General features: G+C 46.4%; 1 protein-coding gene across 1 annotated transcript; it reads right to left on the bottom strand.

Annotated features, from left to right (window-relative positions):
- Positions 1-4,036: 4,036 nt before the first annotated feature.
- Positions 4,037-10,438, bottom strand: LOC119242286 (intelectin-2-like). The gene is made up of 7 exons (XM_037508015.1): positions 10,381-10,438; positions 9,746-9,841; positions 8,000-8,247; positions 7,528-7,686; positions 7,039-7,159; positions 5,560-5,663; positions 4,037-4,260 (listed from the first exon to the last, which is right to left on the bottom strand). Exons 1-7 carry the CDS (start codon positions 10,436-10,438, stop codon positions 4,108-4,110), a joined length of 939 nt encoding a protein of 312 aa, XP_037363912.1. The 3' UTR covers positions 4,037-4,107.
- Between the last annotated feature and the right edge of the window lie 14,694 nt (positions 10,439-25,132).

Here is a 25,132-nt window from a genome sequence, read left to right as displayed (position 1 = left end):
TGCTCCTCCCTCTTAAACCAGACAGGAGTGGAAGGAGGCAAGGACAAAGGATAATTCTGAAGGACACCACGATATGATATGATTTATCCTACAGCCTGAGCTGCACTGCTGGGACATTGTGTGAGTTCCTTCTCAGGTGCTTCTCATCCTTTCTTTTGAGTACTTGCGTGGGCAATAGCTTATTGCCTGTGTCCTCTCCCATGAGGACGGGACTGTGTAGGGTCCTCGCCACATCTCCAGGACCAGCCATGCCTGACAGACCTGGGTCCTCAGCCTGCATGCGCTGAATGAGAAAAAAGGACGCCTGGGGCTTTAACTTGGGCCTGAGTCCTCCCCTACTCCCATCTGCCCTAGGATGGTGTCCAATGCTAACATATACTTGTCTCTGCTCATTTTTGTTACTTTTCTGTACTGTTTCCACCTTTAAATACTCATTAAACGTTCTAACACACACTATTTTCTGAGGGAGTAAAGGAAGAGATGTGGCTGCCCCTGGGATGGAGCAGGCCTGAGACTATCAGAGGCAGCCACAGTCAGAGGAGTGAGGAGCAGATGAGAACCAAGGAACTGGCTGAGATGCAGCTTCCCCGGGCCACTCAGGTCCCCCTGGGCATCCTCCAGTGACACTGGGGAATCTGCCAGAAGACCATGCAGAATAGACTTGTAGACCTACTGGGAGAATTGGGGAGACAATTCTCCTGTGACTGGGTAAAAAGGACCTGTGCTCACATGACCTGTTTCCCATTGTGCATGGTCCATTGAGTGTATATATTTTGCAAATCCCAGAATTTAAATCTCATTCTCCAGAGTTATCTTTTAGCTATGTGTGAGGAAGATCTAAACAGATTTTTTTCCAACGGCAGATTTCGTTCCCCCAGATTTCTTTCTCTGTCTCCTTAGACAAATGTGTCATCACCTATTCTCCACTGCAACTATCCACTTAACATTCTTATACATGTATGGTTATTTATCCATAATTATTTCCTAGAGATAAATTCATGGAAGTGAAATTACTGGGTGAAATAATATGAACATTTTTGAAGATAGATAGATAAATAGATACATAGGACAGATAGATCCTGATAAATTGTGCCAATTTTTATTTTTACCTCTTGTGAATAAGTGAAAGAACTCATTTGTGAAACCTAGCCAATCTTGGTTTATAAACAAGGATTAAAATTGCCTGATAAAATTGCCTGAAAATAATAGCAAATCTTCTACAAAAATCCCAGGATCAGGCCAAGCAGGACTGGTATGGTAGTCAGCTGTGCACAGAGGGTACATAGCCTCTTTGATGTGCCTGCTTCACTTTTTTTTTTTTAAAGATTCATTTATTTATTTTATACAAGAACCTGGGTACAGGCCAGATGCGCGGGAGGGTGAGAGGATTCACCAGAGACAGAACAGGGAGCAGAACAGGCAGACTGACAAGATACACTGCTGAGGGGAGAGCAGCAGGCATGACAGGAGTGGTCTGCCTCGCCATGTGGGACCCTCACCGGCCAGCTGGGATAGAATCGGTGCTGCAGAGGCTGCAGACAGCTTCACAGCACAGCGCTCAACCTCCTGCGCCACCAGGAGAGACCCACCTCCTTCACTTTTGTATATAATTATCAGAATGGCCCAGAATGGCTACTGTCACTCTAAGCATCATATCTGTATTGCTTCAAAGGATTGTCAAGCTTCGAAGTCTTGGCGAAGGGGCCTCTGTTGTCTCTGTGCTAAACCATGTCTGCAACTGCAGACTGGGTATTTTCAAATATTTATTCTAACATGAAACTCAGAGCATGGTTCATTGCCCCCTTTATTCAATGTCCATAATCACACCTTACCTTTTCCAGATTAAAGCTAATTGTTCCCCTGTGTTTCTCATTTCCCCACTAGATGGATAACCTTAAATGGGGATCAGCAAACTTTTTCTTTAGAGGATCTGGCAGTAAATACATTTAGGCCACCTAAATCTTTTTTGCACCACTGATGATCAGGTCTCCAGGGCAAAAGAATGGGTAGAGCATTAATAAACATAAAACAGCTGCCTCAGTTGTTGCTTCTGTAGCTGGTCATGATGCCTCAGCTGGTACCTGTAGCTTCATTCTTCCACCACCTATTCACTGTCTCCTTCACCTTTACCAACACCTTAGCTGGATAGAATTCTTTAACCCAATTCTTTATTCTTGTTGAATCTGAGTCTTCGTGGTTCTAGCTTTAGATGTACCTACCTTTGTGAAGACCAGTCATTCCTTCTTCTCCCCATTGTTGACAGCATCCAGAGTAACCCAACCTGCCACTGGGTGGCTGGGTGATCTCCCCCCAAACAGTGGCACATTGAGGCTCAACACTGACCACTGATGTGAGCAGGATGGACACCCAGAGATGGCAATCACCAGAGGAGCTTTTGTGAAAAGAAGGCCATTGATTGATCTATGAACCTCAGTGTTCCAGAAGCCACAGCACCTGTACATGAGCCACTGAGAAGCACTGAGGGGGTTGAAGGAAGATGCTGACTCACATCCATGGATCCCTTCCACTACCTGCTCCTCAGGTTCATCCTCTTATGATAGGCTAGTAATTCACAGTAAATGTTTCTCTTGTTCTGTAAACTATGCTATGAAGTTAATTGAGCCCAATGCAGAGTTGCTGGAATACATGTATAGCACAGGTGAGAATCTAGAGTCTCACCTGGAGAATCTGGAGTAGGAAGCATCTAATAGGACTGAATCCTTAACCTGTGGGAACTCCAAGAAGTAATGGGAGGATTGTAGTTGATTTGTAGACACCCCTCAGCAAATTGTTTATTGGTGTGGAAAAACACAAGCACACACTCTATTGGTACCAGAATCATTAAAGGGAGAGAATCCTAATTGTCAGTGCTGGGTGCTCTCAACATTTCCTATGTAGCCCAACCTTCCACTGGGTAGCTGGATGGTCTCCCCCCAAAAAAGTGCCACATTGAGGCTCAACACTGACCACTGATGTGAGCAGGATGGACACCTGCAATTGTCACCTCTGGGTGGCAATATTTTCAATTACCGTCAAAAGTATTTCTAGGGCAGAGCCTCCCTGGTGGTGCAAGGGGTTAAGCACCTCACTACAAAGCAATCCACAGCCTCTGCAGCACGAGTTCGATCCCCGGCTGGCCAGGGAGCAACGCACATGGCGAGGCAGACCTCTCCTATCTCGCCCACTGCTCCCCTCAGCAGTGTATTTCAGTCAGTCTGCCTGTTCTGTTCCCCACTCTGGTCTGGTGAATCCTCTCACCCCCTGCATCTCTGGCCTGTACCCCAGCTCTTTTATGTACAAATAAATAAATCTTAAAATAAAAGTATTTCTGGGCCTTCACTGGTGGTGCAGCGGTTGAGTGCTGGGCTGCGAAGCTGCCCGCAGCCTCTGCAGCACCAGTTTGATCCCCGGCCGCCATCGAGGGTCCCACATGGCACGCAGACCTCTCCTACCGCGCCCGCTGCTCCCATCAGCAGTGTATTTCGTAGGTCTGCCTGTTCTGTTCCCCGCTCTGGCTCTGGTGAATTCTCTCACCCTCCCATGCTTTTGACTGTACCCAGTGCTTGTATAAATAAATAAATAAAATATTTTTTAAAATGAATATATAAACAAATAAATAAATAAATAATTTTTAAAATTAAAAAATTAAATTAAAAAAAGTATTTCTGGGGCTTCCCTGGTGGTGCAAAGGGTTAAGACACAACCTACCAGGCTATCCTCAGCCACTGCAGCATGAGTTTGCTCCCCGGCCGGCCAGAGAGGTGACCCACATGCACAGCAGACCTCTCCTGTCTTGCCCACTGCTCCCCTGGACAGTGTGTTTCTGTGGATCTCCCTGTTCTGCTCCCCACTCTGTCTCTGGTGAATCCTCTCAACCCCCACAACTCTGGCCTGTTCCCCAGTTCTTGTAAGCATAAATAAATAAATCTTCTAAAAAAATGAAAATAAAAGGTGCTTTAGGGTCTTACCCAATTAGAGAAGAATTCAAACAAATCCAGAGTCACATGCTGATGTAATTTATTCTCCCCTTCTCCTTGCTAACACTCAGTTTTCCCATCTCTGAGCATCTGGGGTGAGGAGCTGGGTCAGTCTCCCAGCACAGAGCCCTCACCGGTAGAACAGGAGCACGGCCGCCTCCGTTATGCTCCGGCTGCTGCTCGACAGAGTATGGGTTCCATATCCATCCCAATCATAGGCGCAGAAGTCCCCACATTGTCTGGGATTGCCCTCTGCGAAGAAGCCTCCTCCACCAATGCAGTGCTGGGAAGCAGGGAGACACATGGTAAGGGATTTGCAGCCCACACCTGTGAGCTCTTCTTGGACGAATCCTGGAATCTTTGGTCCTGGTCATCTTGTCTTTACCACCCCCTCCCATAAAGTCTCCTCGCCCAGTACAGACAAGTCATTCTCTGTCCTGAGTTCCTTTTGACCTTTTCCTTAGCATTCCCTCTCAGGGCCGGCACTCACCTCCCTTCACAGCCATCCCCTAACTGCTATTCCCAAGACTCACTGCACATCTCATTCTCTCTGTTACGACTCATCTTCTCCTCATGCTACCTATTATCAGTCTACTATGAAATTACCGATACTTCCTAAATCTCTGGGGCTGCCAGATATGTCTTAGGCTTGAGACCCACATCCAACCCACTGGATGCCTCTGCCTAGATACCACCCAGCGTTCTCGCCTCCACCGACCCAAGCAAAAGGATTCATCCTGTCTTCATGGATGGCACCAGTTCCCAAAACAAAACCTAATGACTTTTTAGTCTCCTTCATTTTCCACCCCCCATGTTTGTCTGGTGTCAAGAACCGTTGACCCATCACCTTCCTGTCCCTAGTCCATCCATGCACTTTCAACCTGTTAAGAACACTGAACTCTGGATCTCCCTGGTGGCCTAGGGTTTAAATCTCAGCACTATCACCTCTACAGCCTGAGTTCGATCCCTGTCAGGGAACTAATCCAGCTGGATTAGCTCATCCAGCTAATCCAGGTACAGCAGACCTCTCCTGTCTTGCCCACTGCTCCCCTCAGCAGTGTATTACACAATTAATCCTCTTGTTCTGCTCCCCACTCTGTCTCTGGTGAATCCTCTCACCACCCTGAACCTCTGGCCTATACCCTGTTATGCAAAAATAAATAAATCTTTAAAAAAAAAAAAAGATGTAGCTGTGACTTCAGGTCAAGGAAGGTCAGTTCCGAGGAAGATGCCCTAATGATGCCTTATTCTATGAAGCTGACTTCCCTCTCCTCCTAGCCCATTCTCCAGATGTCTCCCAGGACAGTGTCCAGTCACCCAGCTGTGCCTCTTTCTCCTACCAGACTTGAAAAGCCAACACATAAAACATCTGAAAGGTATATGAACTTTAGTGAATTGTCGTGATCTCAACAGAAGGAAAGAGAAGACTTCGTGAACAAAACTGATGTCCTAATCATACAGGAAAATGTTGACAAACTGATTTTTGTTAACATGAATAAGATCCCATCAAGAGAATAAAAAGACTAGTACACACACACACACACACAAACACACACAAAATGTTACCGTCCACAAAACCTACATGTTCAGTGTTGCAGCCGGTAACTCTCATCCCAGGACACAGGGCATTGGCTGCTCTCTCATTATTAAACACCCTGAACTGGACAAATCCAGCAACAAATTCCTCTGGAAAGGAAGAAGAGAGAAAGGATCAAGAGGTCAAGGAGGAGCTAGAACCAGCTTCCTATGCCCAGCGGGGATTCCCTGACTAACAGTTCTGGCTGCAGCCAGCACTGCAGCATAGGGATGGACCAGCGCCTCTGGGCCTGTGACTGGTGCTCCTGGCCCTCAACTGGCCTGGGAGGGCATCTGTCTCCCACTGGGGCAAGAAGCCAAGGCTGGGCTCACAGAAGACACTTGTCTGCCAAAGCTTATGGGGCAAAATAGACTCAGAAAGATCACCAAGAAGACACACAGGGGCCTCCCTGGTGGCGCAAGGGGTTAAGTCTCGGCACTATCAAACTATCTGCAGCCACTGCACTATGAAGCTCTCCGCAGCCACTGTAGCACGAGTTCAATCCATAGCTAGGGAGATACATACATGGCGCAGCAGACCTCTCCTGTCTCACCTGCTGCTCCCCTCAGCAGTGTATTTCAGTCAGTCTGCCTGTTCTGTATCCCACTCTGTCTCTGGTGATCCTCTCAGCCCCCGAACCTCTGGCCTGTAACCCAGCTCTCCTCTGCATAAATAAAATAAATCTTTAAAAAATAATTAAAAAGAAGACCCACAAAGGTCCAGCAGAGGGAGCAGTTTTCTATGTCCATCTGCTTCTGTTACACATCTCTCACCTATCATTACATGTTTTCCACAAAATATCAAGGGTTAATAGTGATGGATTTTCTTTTCTTTTTTTTTTAAGATTTATTTATTTATGCATTCAAGAACTGGCCAGAGGAGTGGGGAGTGAGAGGATTCACCTGAGACAGAGTGGGGAACAGAACAGGCTGACTGACTGAAATACACTGCTGAGGGGAGCAGCAGGTGAGACAGGAGAGGTCTGCTGCGCCATGTATGTATCTCCCTAGGTATGGATTGAACTCGTGCTACAGTGACTGCGGAGAGCTTCATAGTGCTGACAGTTAACCCCTTACGGCACCTGGGAGGCCCCCAGATTTTATTTTCTTAAAAAAAGTTCATTTCTGTGACTTCCTTATGTTAAAAATTTCATTCATAAGAAATGAAATTTTCTCATTGTCATGCTAGTTGTTCTTTCCTGTGAACATTAGCCTATGTGAGCTAAATAACTATAGGAAACCAAAAAACGGTGGTGAAGAAGCCTGGCTTTATATATCATAAAATGGACATAATCATATTTCTAACTTCATTTTGTCATGATGATTAAGTGACACAAACATTCAAGTTCCTAGAAAAGAATTTAGCACATTTACAATGTTTGAATATGAACCCGTATATGTTTACAGTAACGATTGTTGTTCTTTACCACCTCCCCCAAGAATGTGTGGAAGTGTTGGGGAACAAGCTTAAGGATCAAACACTCACCCTGACCAAGTGGGGAGTAATAAGACGCAGCTTTCTTGGCGTCACCATAGTCATAGACCACGGGGATAGCAGGGCCGTTGTCCGTCCAGCATTTGCCTATTCCATACTTCACTGGGTATCTCTGCAAGGACACACAGAGGCTGTGTGAGGATGGTAGTGACTTTGCCACAGAGGGGTGTAGGACTAGGGGGTGGGGGGAATCCCCTAGAGTCACATTCAGGAATTAGTCATAATATCGGTGATTCCTCTCTCCCCTGGAGGTGTCTCTCCTACAACCAAGCTGTGTCCTTCTCCATTTCCCCCCCAACTTTCTTTCCCTTCTGGCTCAGCTTCTCTGAGGGAGGCGGCGCACCAGGTCACCATGAAGCAGAGAGAAGAGCAGCAGCCCAGAGCAGCCCTGCAGGGCAGGGACCAGAGCCCACTCCTCCCCGCCCCAGTACTGCCTCCCTGTTCCCTGAAGAAAATGCCCCCCAGACAGACCCTGCATACCTGGTAGAGGCCAAACAGATTATTTCCCAGGTTCTGGAAGAAGCCGCTGTTGGTGCGGTACCTGAGCAGGGCCCTGCTCCTCCATCTCTTAAGTGGGGACTTGTTGGGCACGTGCCAGATGCCCAGGTCCTTGGCCCGGATGTCGTAGTAGCCGGGGTTCTGGGAGGGACAGACACGGGGCTCACCAGCCAGGATTCCCACAAGCAAACCCCCACATGCAGCCCACAGTGGGTGGGAGACCTGAGCTTCAGGAGGCAGAGGAAGCAATGCTCAGAGCTAAAGCCCGCAGGTGAGGACCCCCATCGTCGGGTCCCTAGCAGCCTAGTTGGGAGGAGCCATCACACAAGACATGGAGGTAAGTCTTCTCTCCAGCCTGATCTCCAAAACCCATCCCCATCCCTCTCTTCGCCATGATAAGGGCCAAATACGCTCCTCTGCTCTCTCTTACCAGGGGGCGGTGGGTGGCACCAACCTTGTAGTCATCGCTGGTGGCCCCTGCTGCTGACCCAAAGGTATTATAATTGGCCCAGTTGCCATCGCCCTCTGGGTAGTCCTTCCTGTTGCCCTGCTGGCTGGACCAGCGATCGCCCGCCGTGCACTTCCCGGCCATGTGGTTCTCATGCACACTGGCCACCAGGGTCCAGCCGCCTCCGTCAGTGGTCATGTCACAGAAGGTCTGGTAGACAACCCCATCCTCGGTGCGGAGGAAATACAGGCCATCTGTAGGGGGAGGCAGCCCAGAGGCCCTGTCTGAGAGCCGTGACCATCCAGCCCCACGACCAGAAAGGCATGGGAGGCCTGGTAGACGCTGGGGCCCCTCACCTGGCCACGTGTCAGGAGGAGTCTCCAGGGTTCACCTGGGAGCAGAGGCAAGTGCCCTGGTTCCAGGCTGTTCTCTCAAGAGTTTGAAGAGCAATAGCCTGAGAGGCAGAGATGCTGTCTCCTCTGGCTAGTGCTTCCCTGTGGCCAAGAGAGGCCACATATCTGTGCCCCACATCTGGAGTCTCATCAGGAGGTGGCATTTCAGAGCCCAGGGCAAGTTCGCTCACTGCTGTCACTCAGGGCCAGCTCCTTCCAGCAACGCTCCTCCTGTGCTCAGCCTGGGGGGCAGGGGTGGGGGGAGGGAGGGTGGCCCTGCCTCAGCACCCTGGTCCCTGCATGTCCCCACGTGGGCACAGAGGCTGGGCAGACCCACCACACTGCCTCAGCCTCGGGATGCAGTGTGCTCCGGAGTCGTGGAAACAGGAGGTTGTGCTGCCAGGTCATTCTCACCCTGCCCTCCCTTCCAGGAGCTGATGACTCAGCTGTCAGGATGGTGTGACCCTGCCCCAGCTCTGCTGAGGTCTGAGCTGGGCCCCGGCCCCTCCCCCGGCCCAGTTGCTTTGCTGACAAGGTGTGTCCTCAGCACAGACATTTTCTAGCATGTAACCTTGTCATCAGACCCAAGTTTCTGTGCTGCCCTATGGACAAGGGATGGACATACAGACAACTTCACTGATCTTGGTTTGTCGCATGTGAGTCATAAACTCCCTGTTTGACAGAAAGATTTGTGCCTGTCTAGTCCACCTCCAGCCTGTGTATCAAGCCCAGTGCATGAGCAGGTGTGACCTGGCCTCCTCACATCTGCCTGTTGGAATTTGTTCAGATATAAAGTTCTTGTTTCAGGGCCTCCCCAGTGGCGCAGCTGTTGAGCGCTGGGTTGCGAAGCTGCCCACAGCCTCTGCAGAACCGGTTCGATCGCCGGCCCAGCCACCTTCGAGGGTCCCACATGGCGCGTAGACCTCTCCTGCCGCCCGCTGCTCCCCTCAGCAGTGTACTTCGTCACTCTGCCTGTTCTGATCCCCGCTCTGGCTCTGGTGAATTCTCTCACCCTCCCGCGCTTCTGACTGTACCCAGTGCTTGTATAAATAAATAAATCTTAAAAATATATATATATATAAAGTTCTTGTTTCATTCAGAGCCTCTCTGTGTTCATCTATGAGCCAGCGGCTCACTGCTTACATTCGGGACACCTTGCACAGCTCATAGCTCTTGACACCACCCTAATGTCACGAGAACACCAAGTCTCCCAGGTGCAGAGGCCAGGTCTGCTGTGACTGGTGACACACACACCCCCCATGATTTTCCCCGGTGTCCCAGCTGGTAAGAGCAGAGCTAGAGCTGTCTGTCAGGTTAAAAGTGGCCACAAGGTTCGAATCTGCACAGATTTGTGACTCACCTTTCACTGTAGGGGAGTTCTGCCTGATTTCATTGCAGCTTCTAGGGAGGTTCGAATGGAGCCAGGCAAAAGTCTTGTCCTCAAGAAATGGGGTCGCTGCTGGAGCAACGAGAGTATTTTCATAAATATCTAGTGACTTGGCACCATCCTTCCTGCCGGCAGCGCCCAGTCCTGTCCACTTCACGGGCTTAGCAGACTGTTGTGTTTCAGGGTCTGGATTCTCTCTGCTACAGGGTCTGACCCACTGGCCAGTACAGGCTGATTCCTCCTCTCCACTAACTAATCACAATCTCCGTTTGTGGCTGCTGTGAGGAAGGGCACTAGATGCCCCCTGGGACAGCCTGACCACAGCTCCCCCTGGTTTCCTGAGGCCCAGGGGAAACAGTCCCTCCTTCCCTCTCCTTAGCCCCTCCCAGTCACTCAGAGTCCCAGAGTAGCCCCAGGGCTCCCTTATTGTCTCAGCTCCAACCAAGGGGAACCAGGGTCAACACTAGGCCACAGCTCTAGCGGCTGCCAGTGTGGCTCGTACAGTTCCTGACTCCCCGCTGACCAGGACTTGGACATCCTGCCCCTCTCTGCCCCAACCTCACTGCACACACAGGTGAGTTGAAGGTGCTGTTGCCCCAGGGACTCACCTGCGCTCGACCCCCTGGTGGCCACAGAGAGAAACAGCAGGAAGCAGATTCTGGCCATTTTCCTCTAAGGGCAAATAAGATGCACAAGGTCACAGGATGGAACTTCCTTTCTCTTCTCCCATCCATACCCCCGACCTTTCTGACTCAGAAAACCTCGAGGGAAAGTGATGGGCCTCTGGGCATTCTGGAACCTCCTGGAATAACCCAACCTTGTCCAACCCAACAAATAACTTAAGTTCTCTGACTCCCATCCCTAAGTCCACACCAGTCTGAACTGGCATCTGTGTTCCCCCCAGACACACAGGGATCATGTGTGGACTCAGAAAGTCCTTCTTACCAGCCCAGAGACTCTCTCCTTCCTTCCCCACAGATGCTAGAAGCTGAGGGTTCCCTGCCAGGTGCAGACTCACGGCTGAGTGTCTCAGAGAGTGCTGAGGAAGGTGAAGTGCTGAGACTTTATAAGGCTGTACCATCTGCTCCATGTTGCCTGTTCCCAAGACAATATGGCATCAAAGGGAACCCCAAAGACCCCCTCCTGAATATACCTTTTGTGTCAAATAGTGGTGAGGTGGATGAAGGCAGGTGTCCAGATGACACAGGATCTGGGAAGCCTCACCGAATCAAGATTTACTTTGCATGTCACACCCATTCCCAGGAATGACCAACCGGTCCCTTAAATGGTTGCCCTCCAACCATTATCAACATCATGGTCAGTACAGCCAATAATCAAGAAACTTCTCTATAATAAAAGCTTTTAACAGGATTCAATTTCATAGAGCTGCCCTACACTATAAATATTTCTTAAACTTAAAGTGATAGCAGCATGAAAAAGTAGTAAAACTTATTAATGAAGCATACAAGTAAGTTTCAATCAAATCTATTTATTGCTAAATGTGTTTTCAATCCTATTCGAGGATTACTGATTTACATATTCATCTGTGACAAAAACTCGCAAATCCTAATTATACAAAATTACAAAATTTGACCCCCAAATTCAAAAACTAAAACCCATTCTGTTTCCCTAGAACACGAATCACCACAGCTCGTTCCCTAGGTGGCCCTCTCCCTAGTGGCTGGTTGCACTGAGAAGAGAAGCCGAGAAGGTCCTCACACTTGCCTCTAGCTGACTGTAGCAATCAGACTGGTCACTGCACTGTGCCTACCTGTCCTTTCGAGAAGGGGTTTGATGAGAACCAAAGTGAGATGAGCAAAATGCAAGTGCAGCCACAACAGCAGGGAGCCCAGAGGGGACAGGGTCTCACTGTGCATGTGTATCCTGAGATAAGCACAGAGAGGATTGCCCACAGGGCAACTGTTGCAAGATTTCTGTCTCCCTACCAGCATTCCTTTAACCACATGTTTCCAGAATTCCCAGGTAAGCCAAGGTGTCCAGAAAAACCTGAGGCTCAACCTATGAAGGGTCTGCTTGTGTTAACAGAAGGAAGGCAAAACTGGTGCAGTTGGCCAGAGAGAAAGCAGCCACTGGCTGGTGCAGTATAGAGAAGCCAGCTTGTTTGCATCTTGCCTAGAGACTGCTTGCCCTGAACAAACACCTGTAGGATCTCTGGGGCATTCTTACCTATGTCTGTTTCACAAGTCTAAGTTTGATGAAGATCTAAATTAAAATGCTAGGTGAGGGGGCATCCCTGATGGTGCAAGGGGTTAAGATACAACCTAGGAAGCTATCTGCAGCCGCTGCAGCACGAGTTCAATACCTGGCCAGGGAGCTACCCACATGGTGCAGCAGACCTCTCCTGACTCGCCCGTTGCTCCCCTCGGCAGTGTGCTTCAGTCAATCTGCCTGCTCTGTTCCCCACTCTGTCCCTGGTGAATCCTCTCACACACACCCCACTCTGTCTCTAGTGAATACTCTCACCCCCCACACCTCTGGCCTGTACCCCAGTTCTTGTATGCATAAATAAATAAATCTAAAAAAAAATTTTAAAAATGCTCAGTGAGGGCCTCCCTAGTGACACAAAGTGTTAAGACGCAACCTATGAAGCTATCCACAACCACTGCAGCACGAGTTCAATGCCTGGCCAGGGAGCTACCCACATGGCACAGCAGACCTCTCCTGACTCACCCGCTGCCCCCCTCAGCAGTGTTTTTGGTCCATCTGTCTGTTCTGCTCCCTGCTCTGTCTCTGGTGGATTCTCTCACCCTCCCATGCCTCTGGCCTGTACCCCAGCTCTAGTATAAATAAATAAATCTTTTTTAAAAAATTGCCCAATTGTTGCTACAGAATGTCATAAATTCTTTCTTTTACATTAAAAATTATGATCAGTTGTTTGTAGCAATATTTCTCTTTTTGTTGTTAAAAATTGTTATCTCCTGGGCCTCCCCGGTGGCGCAGCAGTTGAGCGCTGGGTTGCAAAGCTGCCCGCAGCCTCTGCAGCGCCGGTTCAATCCCCGGCTACTCCCGGCCACCGGAGGAGGGTCCCACATGTCGCGCAGACGCTGCTCCCCTCAGCAGTGTACTTCGGTAATTCTGCCTGCTCTGCTCCCCACTCTGGCTCTGGTGAATCTCTCACCCTCCCGTGCTTCTGACTGTACCCAGTGTTTGTATAAATAGATAGATAGATAGATAGATAGATAGATAGATAGATAGATAGATAGATAGATAGATAAATAGATAGATAGATAGATCTTTTAAAAAATAAAATTGTGTATCTCCAGTTTTCAGAGATATGATTCTTTTTGTCCGACTAACCCCTATGGGAATGATGCCCTCTTTTGCTTTCAACAATGTGGTAAACTATAACTTTGTGAACAAAAATGAAACATTTACTTTTTCCCTACCTAACAGAAATTCCTACCAAATTTATTTATTTATTTATTTATTTATTTATTTATTTATTTATAAAGATTTATTTATTTATTTATACAAGCACTGGGCACAGTCAGAAGCGCGGGAGGGCGAGAGCATTCACCAGAGCCAGAGCAGGGACCAGAACAGGCAGACTGACGAAGTACACTGCTGAGGGGAGCAGCGGGCTGCAGGAGAGGTCTGCGCGCCATGTGGGACCCTCGCCGGCAGCTGGGGATCGAACCGGCGCTACAGAGGCTGCAGGCAGCTTCGCAGCCCAGCGCTCAACCGCTGCGCCACCGGGGAGGCCCCCTACCAAATTTAGAACACCAAGTATTCTTATTTTCATGCCAACAAAACCTGTTCTCTTTGTATGAACTTTACAGGTAATGTAATTACATTACAGGGGGAGGGAAGTGAGAGGACTCACCAGAGACAGAGTGGGGAGCAGAACAGGCAGATCGACTGAAATACACTGCTGAGGGGAGCAGCGGGCACCACAGGAGAGGTCTGCTGTGCCATGTGAGTTGCCCCCTGGCCAGCTGGGATCAAACTTGTGCTGCAGTGGCTGCGGATAGCTTCATAGGTGCTGTGCTTAACCCCTTGTGCCACCAGGGAGGCCCTGGCATCATGTTAAAATAAGGACAGAGGAAGCGCCACAGAGGGAGAAATCATTTTGCTGATTTCTTTAAATTGGATCTGACCCTTGAAATGGACCAACCTGCCAACATTCCAAGAAGCCAACAAGAGCAAGAACATCCAACTTGAAAGACTGATCAAGAGGCTTTTACCTGGTTTTATTTTGTGATCCCTCCACCTACCAGTTTACCTAGTGACTATTTCTTCTGACCATTATCTCATCCATTACCTCATCCTCTCTCCTTCTATAAGAAGCCCCAAACCTGGGTCCTTCTTCGGGACAAGTTTTAAGTTTCTACCTAAATCTTTGTATCCTAAATTGTAATTCTCTGCTATTCTCAGATAAACACATTTCAGCTTGCACACGAACACAGCTGTTCTTTTATTGAAGGTTAATTATATTAATGCTACAAAAGGCTGTCATGACGTTCAAATAGGATGGTTTATGTGTAGCATTCTGTAAACTCTAAGACGCTGCACAAACACTGGCTTAGAGTTGTGGTACATACCATCTGTGCGACTCCCTAGATAATGTAACATCAAAGGGATCCCCAGCCAACCCAACTTGCTGAATGAACCTTCTGCCAGATGGTGCACCAGTTCAGGAGAAAGAGGCATGGAGAGTCCCTCCTCCCCCAACTCTCCTTTTTATGTCACAAATGTCCCTATTTCCAGAAATAATTCATTTATTTTCTTTTTTAAGATTTATTCATAGAATTGGGGTGTAGGTCAGAGGCTCAGTAGGTGAGAGGATTCACCAGAGACAGAGTGGGGAGCAGAACAGGCTGATCCACTGAAATACACTGGCGAGGGGAGCAGCAGGTGAGACAGGAGAGGTCTGCTGCACCATGTGGGTCACCTCCCTGGCCAGCCTGGGGATGGAACTTGTGCTGCAGTGGCTAGTGATAGCTTGATAGCACTGTCCCTGCACCACCAAGGAGGCCCTCCAGGAATAATTTATTGATCCCAGTGTTTGTTTATTCTTGTCAGTCCCTCACCAAGATTTGTGTGGGTCTGCTACTCCTAAGTGAACTGTTCGGCCACCATTTTGTTAAATCCTAAGCAAGGTCAAAATGACCTGGTCAGTTAGGTACAGAACCCAACCCTGCAAGGTGCCCTTCAAATCAAACAAGAGCACAAAGCTGGATCATGCTGGGAAGGTTATGCATCACAAGGTATGATTGGTAACGCCTGGGATGTGTGGGGGTGGGGGGACTGAGGAAGATGTATAACAAAGGACCCCAGGGTCTCCTGATGGAGCAGCAGGTTGAGTGCAGGGCTGTGAAACTGTCTGCAGCCTCTGCAGTGTGGGTTCGATTCCCAGCCGACCAGGGAGATTCCCACATGGCATAGCAGACCTCTCCTGTCATGCCCACTGCTCCCCTTAGCAGTGCTTTCAGTCCATCTGCCTGTTCTGTTCCCCACTGTCTCTAGTGAATCCTCTCACTCTCCCGCGCCTCTGGCCTGTACCCCAGCTATTGTATAAATCAAAAAATAAATCTTTAATTAAAAAAAAAAAGACCCCAGAAGCTGATCAGTGGAATGCCTTTTGATAAGATTAAAACCATGGCTGGGGACTTAGGACATGATCTCAGTGACAACACCAAGTTATCAAACAGATAAGAAGTGCCTGGAGGGTAGACACAAAATCCCTGATTTAATACATTCTTCCCCTTTCTTTAATCTCCTTCCTCCTTAATCTCCTTCGCCTTTCCTTTTTCTCCTCCCCTGTATGCTGTATATCAATAAAAAGGCTGGGATCTTGCTCTTCAGCAGCATTCTGCATTATGTAGCCTGTTCAACAACTCCCATTTCTTTATCAGTGTGGGGTTGCCTGATGCAACAGATATGGAGTAAAATAATTCAGTATCTTTCTTACAATAGAAAATTTTAAGCTATCTTAAGTAATTGTTTCAAGAACATGTTCTGATTTTTTTTTAATATTTCTGAAAATTGGAATTCAAACTGCACAGACAATACAAACTTGATTGAAACATTTAATTTTACAATCTTACAACAATAACCAAAAAAAAATTCAAAATGATATACAAATGGCCAATAAGCACAAGAAGATATTCAAAATATTAATAATCATTAGAGACATGCAAATCAAAACCTTACTGACATACCTCTTCACACCCATTAGTACAATTATCATCAAAACACAGAACCAAGAAGTGTTGGCTGTTGAATAAACACAGTGACATGAAGAATTCACAGTGGGATCCCAATATCAACACTAGCAAGAATCAGCAGGATGACAATAAGATGTTTGTTGAGCTGGGACACAAGCAAGAAAGACCTGGCTGAATAGCTGTCTAGGCTTGGGGAAGTTGAGACTGCACAATTACAATTAAAACAGATCCAGTCACTAGAAGGCTAAGAGGGTTTGAATTTGTGCTTTTCCAATATGCTGCTTCTATTGATAAGTTTTAGAATGGAAAAATCACAAATTTGTTGACAAATTGATCGACAACCCAAATGCCAAAACTTTAAAAGGAAAGGCAACTCTCAAGACCAAGAAGATTTTTGTGGGTAGACAGAGCTCAGATACTCCTGAAGACAAACTAAAGAATATTTTGGAGTTTTTTGGAGGTTAAAAATATTAAGCATCCCGTGGATGCAAAAACAAATGAAAGAAGAAGGGCTTCCCCGGTGGCACAAGGGGTTAAGACACAACCTATGAAGCTACCCGCAGCCACTGCAGAACAAGTTCGATCCCTGGCCAGGGAGACACACACATGGCACAGCAGACCTCTCCTGACTCTCCCACTACTTCCCTCAGCAGTGCATTTCAGTTATTCCTCCTGTTCTGTTCCCCACTCTGTCTCTGGTGAATCCTCTCACCCCCCCCCCAGACCTCTGGCTTGTACCCCAGTTCTTGTATGCATAAATAAATAAATCTTTAAAAAAAAAAGACAAATGAAAGAAGAAGATTCTGGGGCCTCCCCTGGTGGCCATTTGGGTAGTTCCCTGGACAGGGATCAAACTCAGGCCACAGAGGTGATAGCACTGAGACTTGACCCTTACACCACCAGGTAGGCCCTAAAAGGTTTTTAAAAAAAAAAAGTTGGTTCTGAGAAGAGTGAAATCAAAGGTGCACAATCCAAAAAGGCGTTTAGTCCACATAGCAACAACCACAAGCAGGAGGTTCCACATCTGGTGGTTAGAGTCGAGGTTGAGGTCAGGGCCAACCCTGAAGCAAAGATTTAACAACTATTATGATCAAGGGAATAGAATCTACAGTAGTGCCTTTGGTGTTGGGCAAAGCAATAGTGGTTCTGGTGATGCATCACGTTGGGCAGAAGTATGGGCACTGTGGCTGTGGACAGGGAATGCAGACCCCAGAGGCCACCAGAGCACTATGGCAAGGCATCTGGGCAGGGATGGGGGGCAACTTCCAGTCCTACTACAGGTTGCACTGGAAAACACAGAATGGCACTTAAATACCCCATCTTGCAGGATGGCACAGAAGATTGGTCTGCTGTTAAACTAAGATGATTATTTGTAAAAGACTGTGCAAGACTCAACTTGTCCCACTGTATAAAGCAGCCAATTTATTTACTTTGTTTTTACTTTGTCCTTTGCTGTTCATGTGATGATGTTTATACAAATTTTATTTGCATTATTTCACCTTAAACCTCCTTCTGTGAAAATAAAGAAAAAGAAAAGGAATGGATAATATAAACTACTCCCATAGACTGAGTTAGAAGTTCCCTAAATACATGTCTATCATCAGATTTATCAAACTCTATTGTAATAATGGTATCATTAGTTTCCACCAGTTAGACTTAATTCTTGTGGGTAGAGATTCTGTCTCCTTCATCTTTGTATCCTCAGCCCACAGTCCAGTGCCTGGTCCAGAGCATTCCCACTCACATATTACAGCATCTGTGTATGGCATTCATAGGTTATAATATCCCAGGAGATGCGGATGCTTATAAATTTTTTATAGTGATATAAATGCCAAAACCATATATCACAACCACTTAAATTTTTATTTCAGTTAAAATTATATTTGATCATTGTTTGTATGGCTCCCTCTTTGTACTTCCTACATTCAGTTATTTATCTTGGCAAAAGACTTTTGGCATAAGGAAATGCCGAAAACACTACCCGAGAATGTTCTCTACTGGCTACATCAGGATACCATGGAAATATTATCCTTTTTTTGTGTGAACTGGGATGAAGAGGTTTGCAAGCACTGACCTAGGAGGATTCAAAAAAAAGGCACCTGAATTGAATCAAATAAGATTTCAGCAGTAAATTTACAAAATCAAAGTATTTGTTTTGCCTCTTAGTAGCTGCAAATCACCAGCCTCCCCAAGCCTTGATTTTTCCAGCAGCAAAAAGAGAATAATGTCTATCTTATAAGATAATGAAGACTAATAAGAAATGACCTAGGGCCTCCCTGGTGACACAGAGGTTAAAGTCTCAGCGCTACCACTGAGAAGGCCCATGAGATTGCCTGAGTAGGATCCCCAGCCAGGGAGCTAACCCATATGGCACAGCAGACCTCCTCTGGCTCGCCTGGTTTCCCCTCTGCAGTGTATTTCAATTAATCCACTTGTTCTGCTCCCCACTCTGTCTCTAGTGAATCCTCTCACACACACACCCACACCTCCGGCAAAAATAAAAATAAAATCTAAAAAAATAACAATAAATTAAATAGAATAAAGTCCTAGAGTTAGGTTATATTCAGGAAGCTCACTCAGAGAAGTCAAAGCAACAGCATAAAGGGGCAAGTGCAATAGAGGTAGCAGGAGAGAAGTCAGAGTTGCAGAAGCTGCATCAGTATTAGGTTTAGGGGCAAGGTAAGGACATAAGTCAAGTATTTTAATCAGAATAAGCTCAGTTATGCTGCCCTAACAAACAACTCTCAAACTCCAGTGGTTTACAATGCATGGGACTATTGCTTGCAATCGCAAAGTCAGCAGTGGGTCTAGGTGAGTCTGCAATGTAATTGTCATCCTTGGAGCAGCTCATTAATTTCACTGAGAAGCCTTCTTGTTGGCAGAAGGGATGAGGAACCTGGATGCTGCAAGCTTTTTTCTTTGCTTCAGTCTGAAAGTAAAATATATCACTGGCTCATAGCCCAGTGTCCACAACTAGTCAAGTGGCCCTGCCCAATTTTAAGAGGACTGGGAAATGTGGGTATGGTAAAAAGAATCCAAAGATGTCACCTCACAATCCCTCCTCTACCTGTACAAACATCCTCCTTTGATTAAAAAGTTTAGTCTATTTGTGCTTTCCCAGAGCTCAGGCTGGCATTGTCACCTCTTCTGACCAATAGAATGTAACAGAAATGACGTTGGTGCAACCCAACCCTTAAGAAGTGGCACCTTAACAAGGAACTATAAACCAGAGACACACTGGGGTGGGGGGGAGGAGAAACGATTAGGGTCAAAATAAGGGGCGTGGGAATTGCATGGGGACTATAACCAAGATGAAAATGCATACATTGTGCAAAAATGAGAAATGATGTAAAAAATATACAAAAGAAAAAAAGAAAGAAAAAAAGAAAACTAAGACACTTGAAGTTTCTGATGCCTTTAAAATTGCTAACTTGGGATAGACCTATTGGTTCACTAACAATTATTTTCTGTTCATTTTCCCCATCTTCCAGATACCTGATATTCTGAACACATCAAAATCTTAAAACCTGAAGTTTGAAGTAACCTGAAAACCATGTAAAGTTATATTTCATCACCACTAAATTAAACCTTTTTACTCCTTTAAAAAAAAAAAAAAGAGGGCCTCCCCTGGAGGCGCAGCAGTTGAGCACTGGGCTGCGAAGCTGCCCTCAGCCTCTGCAGCGCCACTTCATCCCCGGCCACTGGCGAGGGTCCCACATGGCACGCAGACCTTTCCTGCCGCCCGCTGCTCACCTCAGCAGTGTATTTCATCAGTCTGCCTGTTCTGTTCCTCCCTCTGGCTCTGGTGAATCCTCTCACCCTCCCACGCTTCTGACTGTACCCAGTGCTTGCATAAATAAATAAATAAATAAATAAATAAATAAATCTTTTTAAAAATAAAAATAAATTTTAAAAAATGAAGTGGCACCTTCTGCTTTTCTTCTCTCAGATCCCATCCTCCGTCTATAAGAAAATCCAAGCTCACCTGCTGCAGAGAACTGCAGGACCCTGGGATGAGGACACCGAGATGAGACACACTGAGGGGTATATGAAGGAGAACTAGAAGCCCCTGTAAATTCCCAGCTGAATGCAGCACATAAGCAACCCCAGCTGATAATATGAATACCCAGAATCCAGAGAAGTTACCCAAATGTCCATGAATTGATGACTGGATACATAAAATATGGTAATTCATAAAATGAAACTTTTTTAGTGATAAAAAGAAATTCAGTACTGATACATGCCATGAAATGAATGAATCATTTCTATGAAATGCCCAGAATAGACAAATCTATAGAAACAGAAAATAGATTAGTAGTTGCCTAGGAGTAAAGGGGTTGGGGGGAGACTTGGTATGACCACAATGGGTATAGGGTTCCTTTGATGGGTGATGAAAATGCTCAAAAACTGTGATGGGGCCTCCTTGGTGGAGCAGGGGTTAAAGTCTCAGTGCTATCAACATATCTCCAGCCACTGCAACCTGATTTGGATCCCCAGACAGGGAGCTAACCCACACGGCACAGCAGACCTCTCCTGTCTCACCTGCTGCTCCCCTCAGCAGTGTATTTCAGTCAATCTGCTTGTTCTGTTCCCCACTCTACCTCTGGTGAATCCTCTCACCCCCCCCCACCCGTCTGGTGAATCCTCTCACCCCCCCCCACAGTTCTTATATTCATAAATAAAGAAATCTTAGGGAAAAAAATGATAATTTTGGTTACACACACATTTATTAAAGTTAATTTCATCTGTTTCTTTTTGCCTTTTTTAACAAGGATAATGCAGAATTTTACATTACATATGTGGCTTACAGTACACTTCTGTTGGACAGTGCAGTTCTATAGTTCATACCTTGTTTGATTTGCTATTTACTGCTAATTATAACTTAAACTGTGAAGTTACTGGTTAACTTGTAAATTTTCACCCAACAGAAATATAAATGATTGAAGACTATCCCCAAAGTCATATTGCCCAGTTTACCTCTAACTTAGTTGATTTATTCACACCTGATCTTCCTGACTCTGTTAGGGGGAAAGGATGTCCTAAAGCTAATTCCATACAGGCTTTGTGGACTCCACCCCCACTCCAGACCAAAGCCATCAGGACATTGGGAAAGACCAATCCCATCACCACCAAAGGGAAGGTTGCTGGAACCTGAGGGTGGGGTTAAGCAGCCAGGTTTGGTATAAAACCACACACGTGGGCTTTGGGGGGGGGTTCCCTTTTTGGATTTCTACCAGCTCGCGCAGCGCTTGGCCAGCTCTCAGAGTGCCGTTGGGTTTCCAGGTCGGCGGATCGGGTAGGACGCATTGAAAACTTTATTTCCCTATTTTCTCCCTGAGTTGTACATTTCCTCATTTCCTTTTCCCTTGTAAATAAACCTTTTATTAACCTTTTGTGTGTGCCTGTAGTGAAGTATTAATAAGACCCTTTTAAGCACGGGGGTGAGGACCCACAGCCAGGCAACCCATTTTATATCGGGGCTGCTCCATAACAACTCTATTCCACAAATGCTCTTTGAATCAGCTTTACTATCCACTGGTTTCCTCATTCGTGTGTCAAATAAACCTTTGACACATGTTCACTTTATGGTTTTATAAGTCAACTTTTTAAAAGTTATATAGATATAGATTAATATAATTTTCTAAAGATTTATTTATGTATACAAGAACTGGGGTACAGGCCAGAGGTGTGGGGGTTGAAAGGATTCACCAGAGACAGAACAGGGAACAGAATAGACAGACTGAGTGAAATACACTGCTGAGGGAAGCAGTAGGCGGGTCAGGAGAAGTCTGCTGCCCCATGAGGATAGCTCCCTGGCCTAGGATCGAACTCATGCTGCAGAGGCTGCAGACAGCTTCATAGGTTGCGTCTTAACCCCTTGCGCCAACAGGGAGGCCCTAGATTAATATAATTTTTATATAGTGATTTTTTTTTTATGTTTTAAAGATTTTATTTATTTATGCTTACAAGAACTGGTATACAGGCCAGAGGTGCCAGGGGTGAGAGGATTCACCAGAAACAGACTGGGAAGCAGAGAAGCCAGATCTCTTGAAAAACACTGCTGAGGGGAGCAGCAGGCAAGTCAGGAGAGATCTTCTATACCATATGTGGGTTAGCTCCCTGGATTAGGATCGAATTCAGGCCACTGTGGTGGGCCGTCATGGTAATAGAGCTGAGATTTAACTCCTAGGCTACCAGGGAGGCCCTCAAATTATATTTTGATGGTTCTATATAGTCAGATCATTTCTTTAATATAAAAAGTATACTACAGTATATACTTCAAAAAAAATTTCTAAAAGAAAAAAATTCTTAGCCTTGCTACCCTAAGAAAATTAATTTCACTTTTTATGTTTTCTTTTATCATTTTTATTTTCTCTCAATTTTTGCCAATGTGACATTTTTCTCACATAAACATAATTATAAACTGAATGCTGTCTTATACTTTCCTTTTTCTCAATAAGTATATGTGCAAAAACCATAAACATTTGTCATGTTTCTACATGTTCTTCATAATTATCGTTTTTAATAGCTGCATAATATTCCATTGGCCTTTGTGCTCTAACTGAACAATTAGCTTATTGTTGAGAATTTGGTTTCTTTCCAATTTTTTACTCTTCCAAATCATGCTACAATGAACATCTTTCATATATATATATATGCATATGACCTTTTGCTTCTGTTTAATTATTTCCTTAGGGCAGATTCCCATGAGAGGGATTACTGAACTTCAGGGTGTGAACAATTTTATGGCCATTGAAAAATGCTCCTATAATAAATCCAAAAAAAAAAAAAGTTGTAACCATTTACACCACCAGCAGTCTATTAATGCACCACTTTCCTAAAAGGTCCCTCCCTAAGTGAAAAAGTGGCTATTTTTGTGTGTTTTGATTTTCACTCTAAGTTAATAGATATAAAACTTAAATGCAGCTTATAATTTCCTGTCTTCTTTCTGTTCTGGTCTAAAGAAAAACAGGGGGGGGGCCTCCCCAGTGGCGCAGCGGTTGAGCGCTGGGTTGCGAAGCTGCCCACAGCCTCTGCAGCACTGGTTCGATCCCCAGCCACAGGCAAGGGTCCCACATGGCGCGCAGACCTCTCCTGCCACCCGCTGCTCCCCTTAGCAGTGTATTTCGTCCATCTGCCTGTTCTGCTCCCTGCTCTGGCTCTGACGAATTCTCTCACTATCCCGCGCTTCTGAATGTACCCAGTGCTTGTATAAATAGATAAATAAATCTAAAAGAAAAAGAAAAACAGGGGGTTGGAGGACACCTAACACAAGAAAGCTTCCTAAGTGGAACTACCATATCCCCTCAATCTCAAAAGGCCACCTCAGTGGAAATGAGATGCAGGAAACTTTGACAGATAATGAATCCTACAGTTGTATGAGCCCCTTAAGGTCTGACTCAAACAATTGAGGAGACATACAAAGGGACCCCAGGGCCTCCTGATGGCTCAGGGTTTAAAGTCTCAGCACTGTCAAGCTATATCCAGCCACTGCAGCAATAAGTTTGATTCCCAGCCAGGGAACTAACCCACATGGCACAGCAGACCTCTCCTGTCTCATCTGCTGCTCCCCTCAGAGTGTATTTCAGTAGATCCACCTGTTCTGCTCCCCACTCTGTCTCTGGTTAACCCTCTCACTGCCAACCCCCGCCCCCGGGCACCCTGACCTACACCCCAGTTCTTATATGTATAAAAAAATATTAAAAAGGGGGGACAGGGCCTCCCCTGGTGGCTCAGGTGGTTAAGCGCTGCGCTGTGAATCTGTCTGCAGTCTCTGCAGCGCCGGTTCGATCCCGGCTGGCGAGGGTCCCACATGGCGCTGCAGACCTCTCCTGTCGCGCCCGCTGCTCCCCTCAGCAGTATATTTCGTCACTCTGCTTGTTCTGTTCCCTGCTCTGTCTCTGGTGAATCCTCTCACACTCCCACGAATCTGGCCTGTACCCCGGTTCTTGTATAAATAAATAAATAAAACTTTAAAAAAGGGGGGGAGGGCAGAGTCTGGGCAAAGTCAGATTGAGTGCTGGGTGTTGTGCCCAAAGTCGACCAGTGCAGCCCCCAAGGACACAGACAGCCAATGCAAGAACATAAAGGAGTTTGTTACGGGCTCTAGTCCAGGCCCTCGACACGCACCGATGCAACGGCAGAGGTCGAGAGCCCCGAACAGAGGAAGCAGGGGTCAATTATAGGGTCACAAGCGGCGCGAATTTTGAAAGAAGCTGGCAATTACTCATTGGCTACTACAAAGGCATTTTGGCGCGCACGATTATAGTTTCAAACTGATTGGACGGTTAGTGATGCTGTCCCATTTATGGATAGGACTGCCATCATTGGAGGCTGGGGTGGTCTGCTTTTTCGTCACCAAGTGGAGTGAGGGTTGTGACTATTGAAACTATCTCCGGAATGCGGCTGGACAAGGACTAACATATCAAGGTGGAGGATATACAAGATGGCGAAACCTTGGCTAAGCTTGGTTCCACACTGGGTAAATCAGCCAAGGACGAATGGGGACATGGACGAAGCCTAGACTGTGCTCCTGTAGAAGGTAAAAATGTGTTCAGTGACATCCTCCTTTGATACAGCTGGATTAGCTTGCAGGGGCTGCCATAACAAAATACCACAGGAGGACCAGCTAAAACAACAGAAGTCATTTTCTCACATTTCTGGAGGCTGCAAGTCCAAGACCACAAGGTGTTGGCAGGGTTGCTTCCTGCTGAGGCCTCTCTTCTGGGCTTAGAGGCCACCTTCTTGCTCAGTCCTCATATAATCATCCTGTTATAGAGCAACCCCGATATTAAACGGGTTCCTGGCTGTGGGTCCTCACCCGCGCGCTTTAAAGGGACTTATGAATACTCTACTACAGACACACACAAAAGGGTTAATAAAAGGTTTATTTACAAGAGAAAAAGAAATAAGGAAAATGTACAACTCAGGGAGAAAATAGGGAAATAAAGTCTTTAATGCGTCCTACCCGATCCGACGACCTGGAAACCCAAAGTCACTCTCAGAGCTGGCCAGACGCTGCGAGCTGGCCTAGAGCCAAAAATGGGGGCTCCCCAAAGCCCACGTGTCTGCCTTTTGTATCCACCTGGCTGCTTAACCCCACCCTCAGGTCCCAGCCACCTTCCCTTTGGTGGTGATGGGATTTGGAGTTCCCAGTGTCTTTGGCTTTGAC

This window comes from Talpa occidentalis, unplaced genomic scaffold, assembly GCF_014898055.3.
Source record: "Talpa occidentalis isolate TD23 unplaced genomic scaffold, MPIMG_talOcc4v2.1 talOcc4.12, whole genome shotgun sequence".
In the NCBI taxonomy this organism is placed as follows: domain Eukaryota; kingdom Metazoa; phylum Chordata; class Mammalia; order Eulipotyphla; family Talpidae; genus Talpa; species Talpa occidentalis.
Note: the sequence above shows the minus strand (reverse complement) of the source record. Positions and strands in the feature narration are given on the sequence as shown.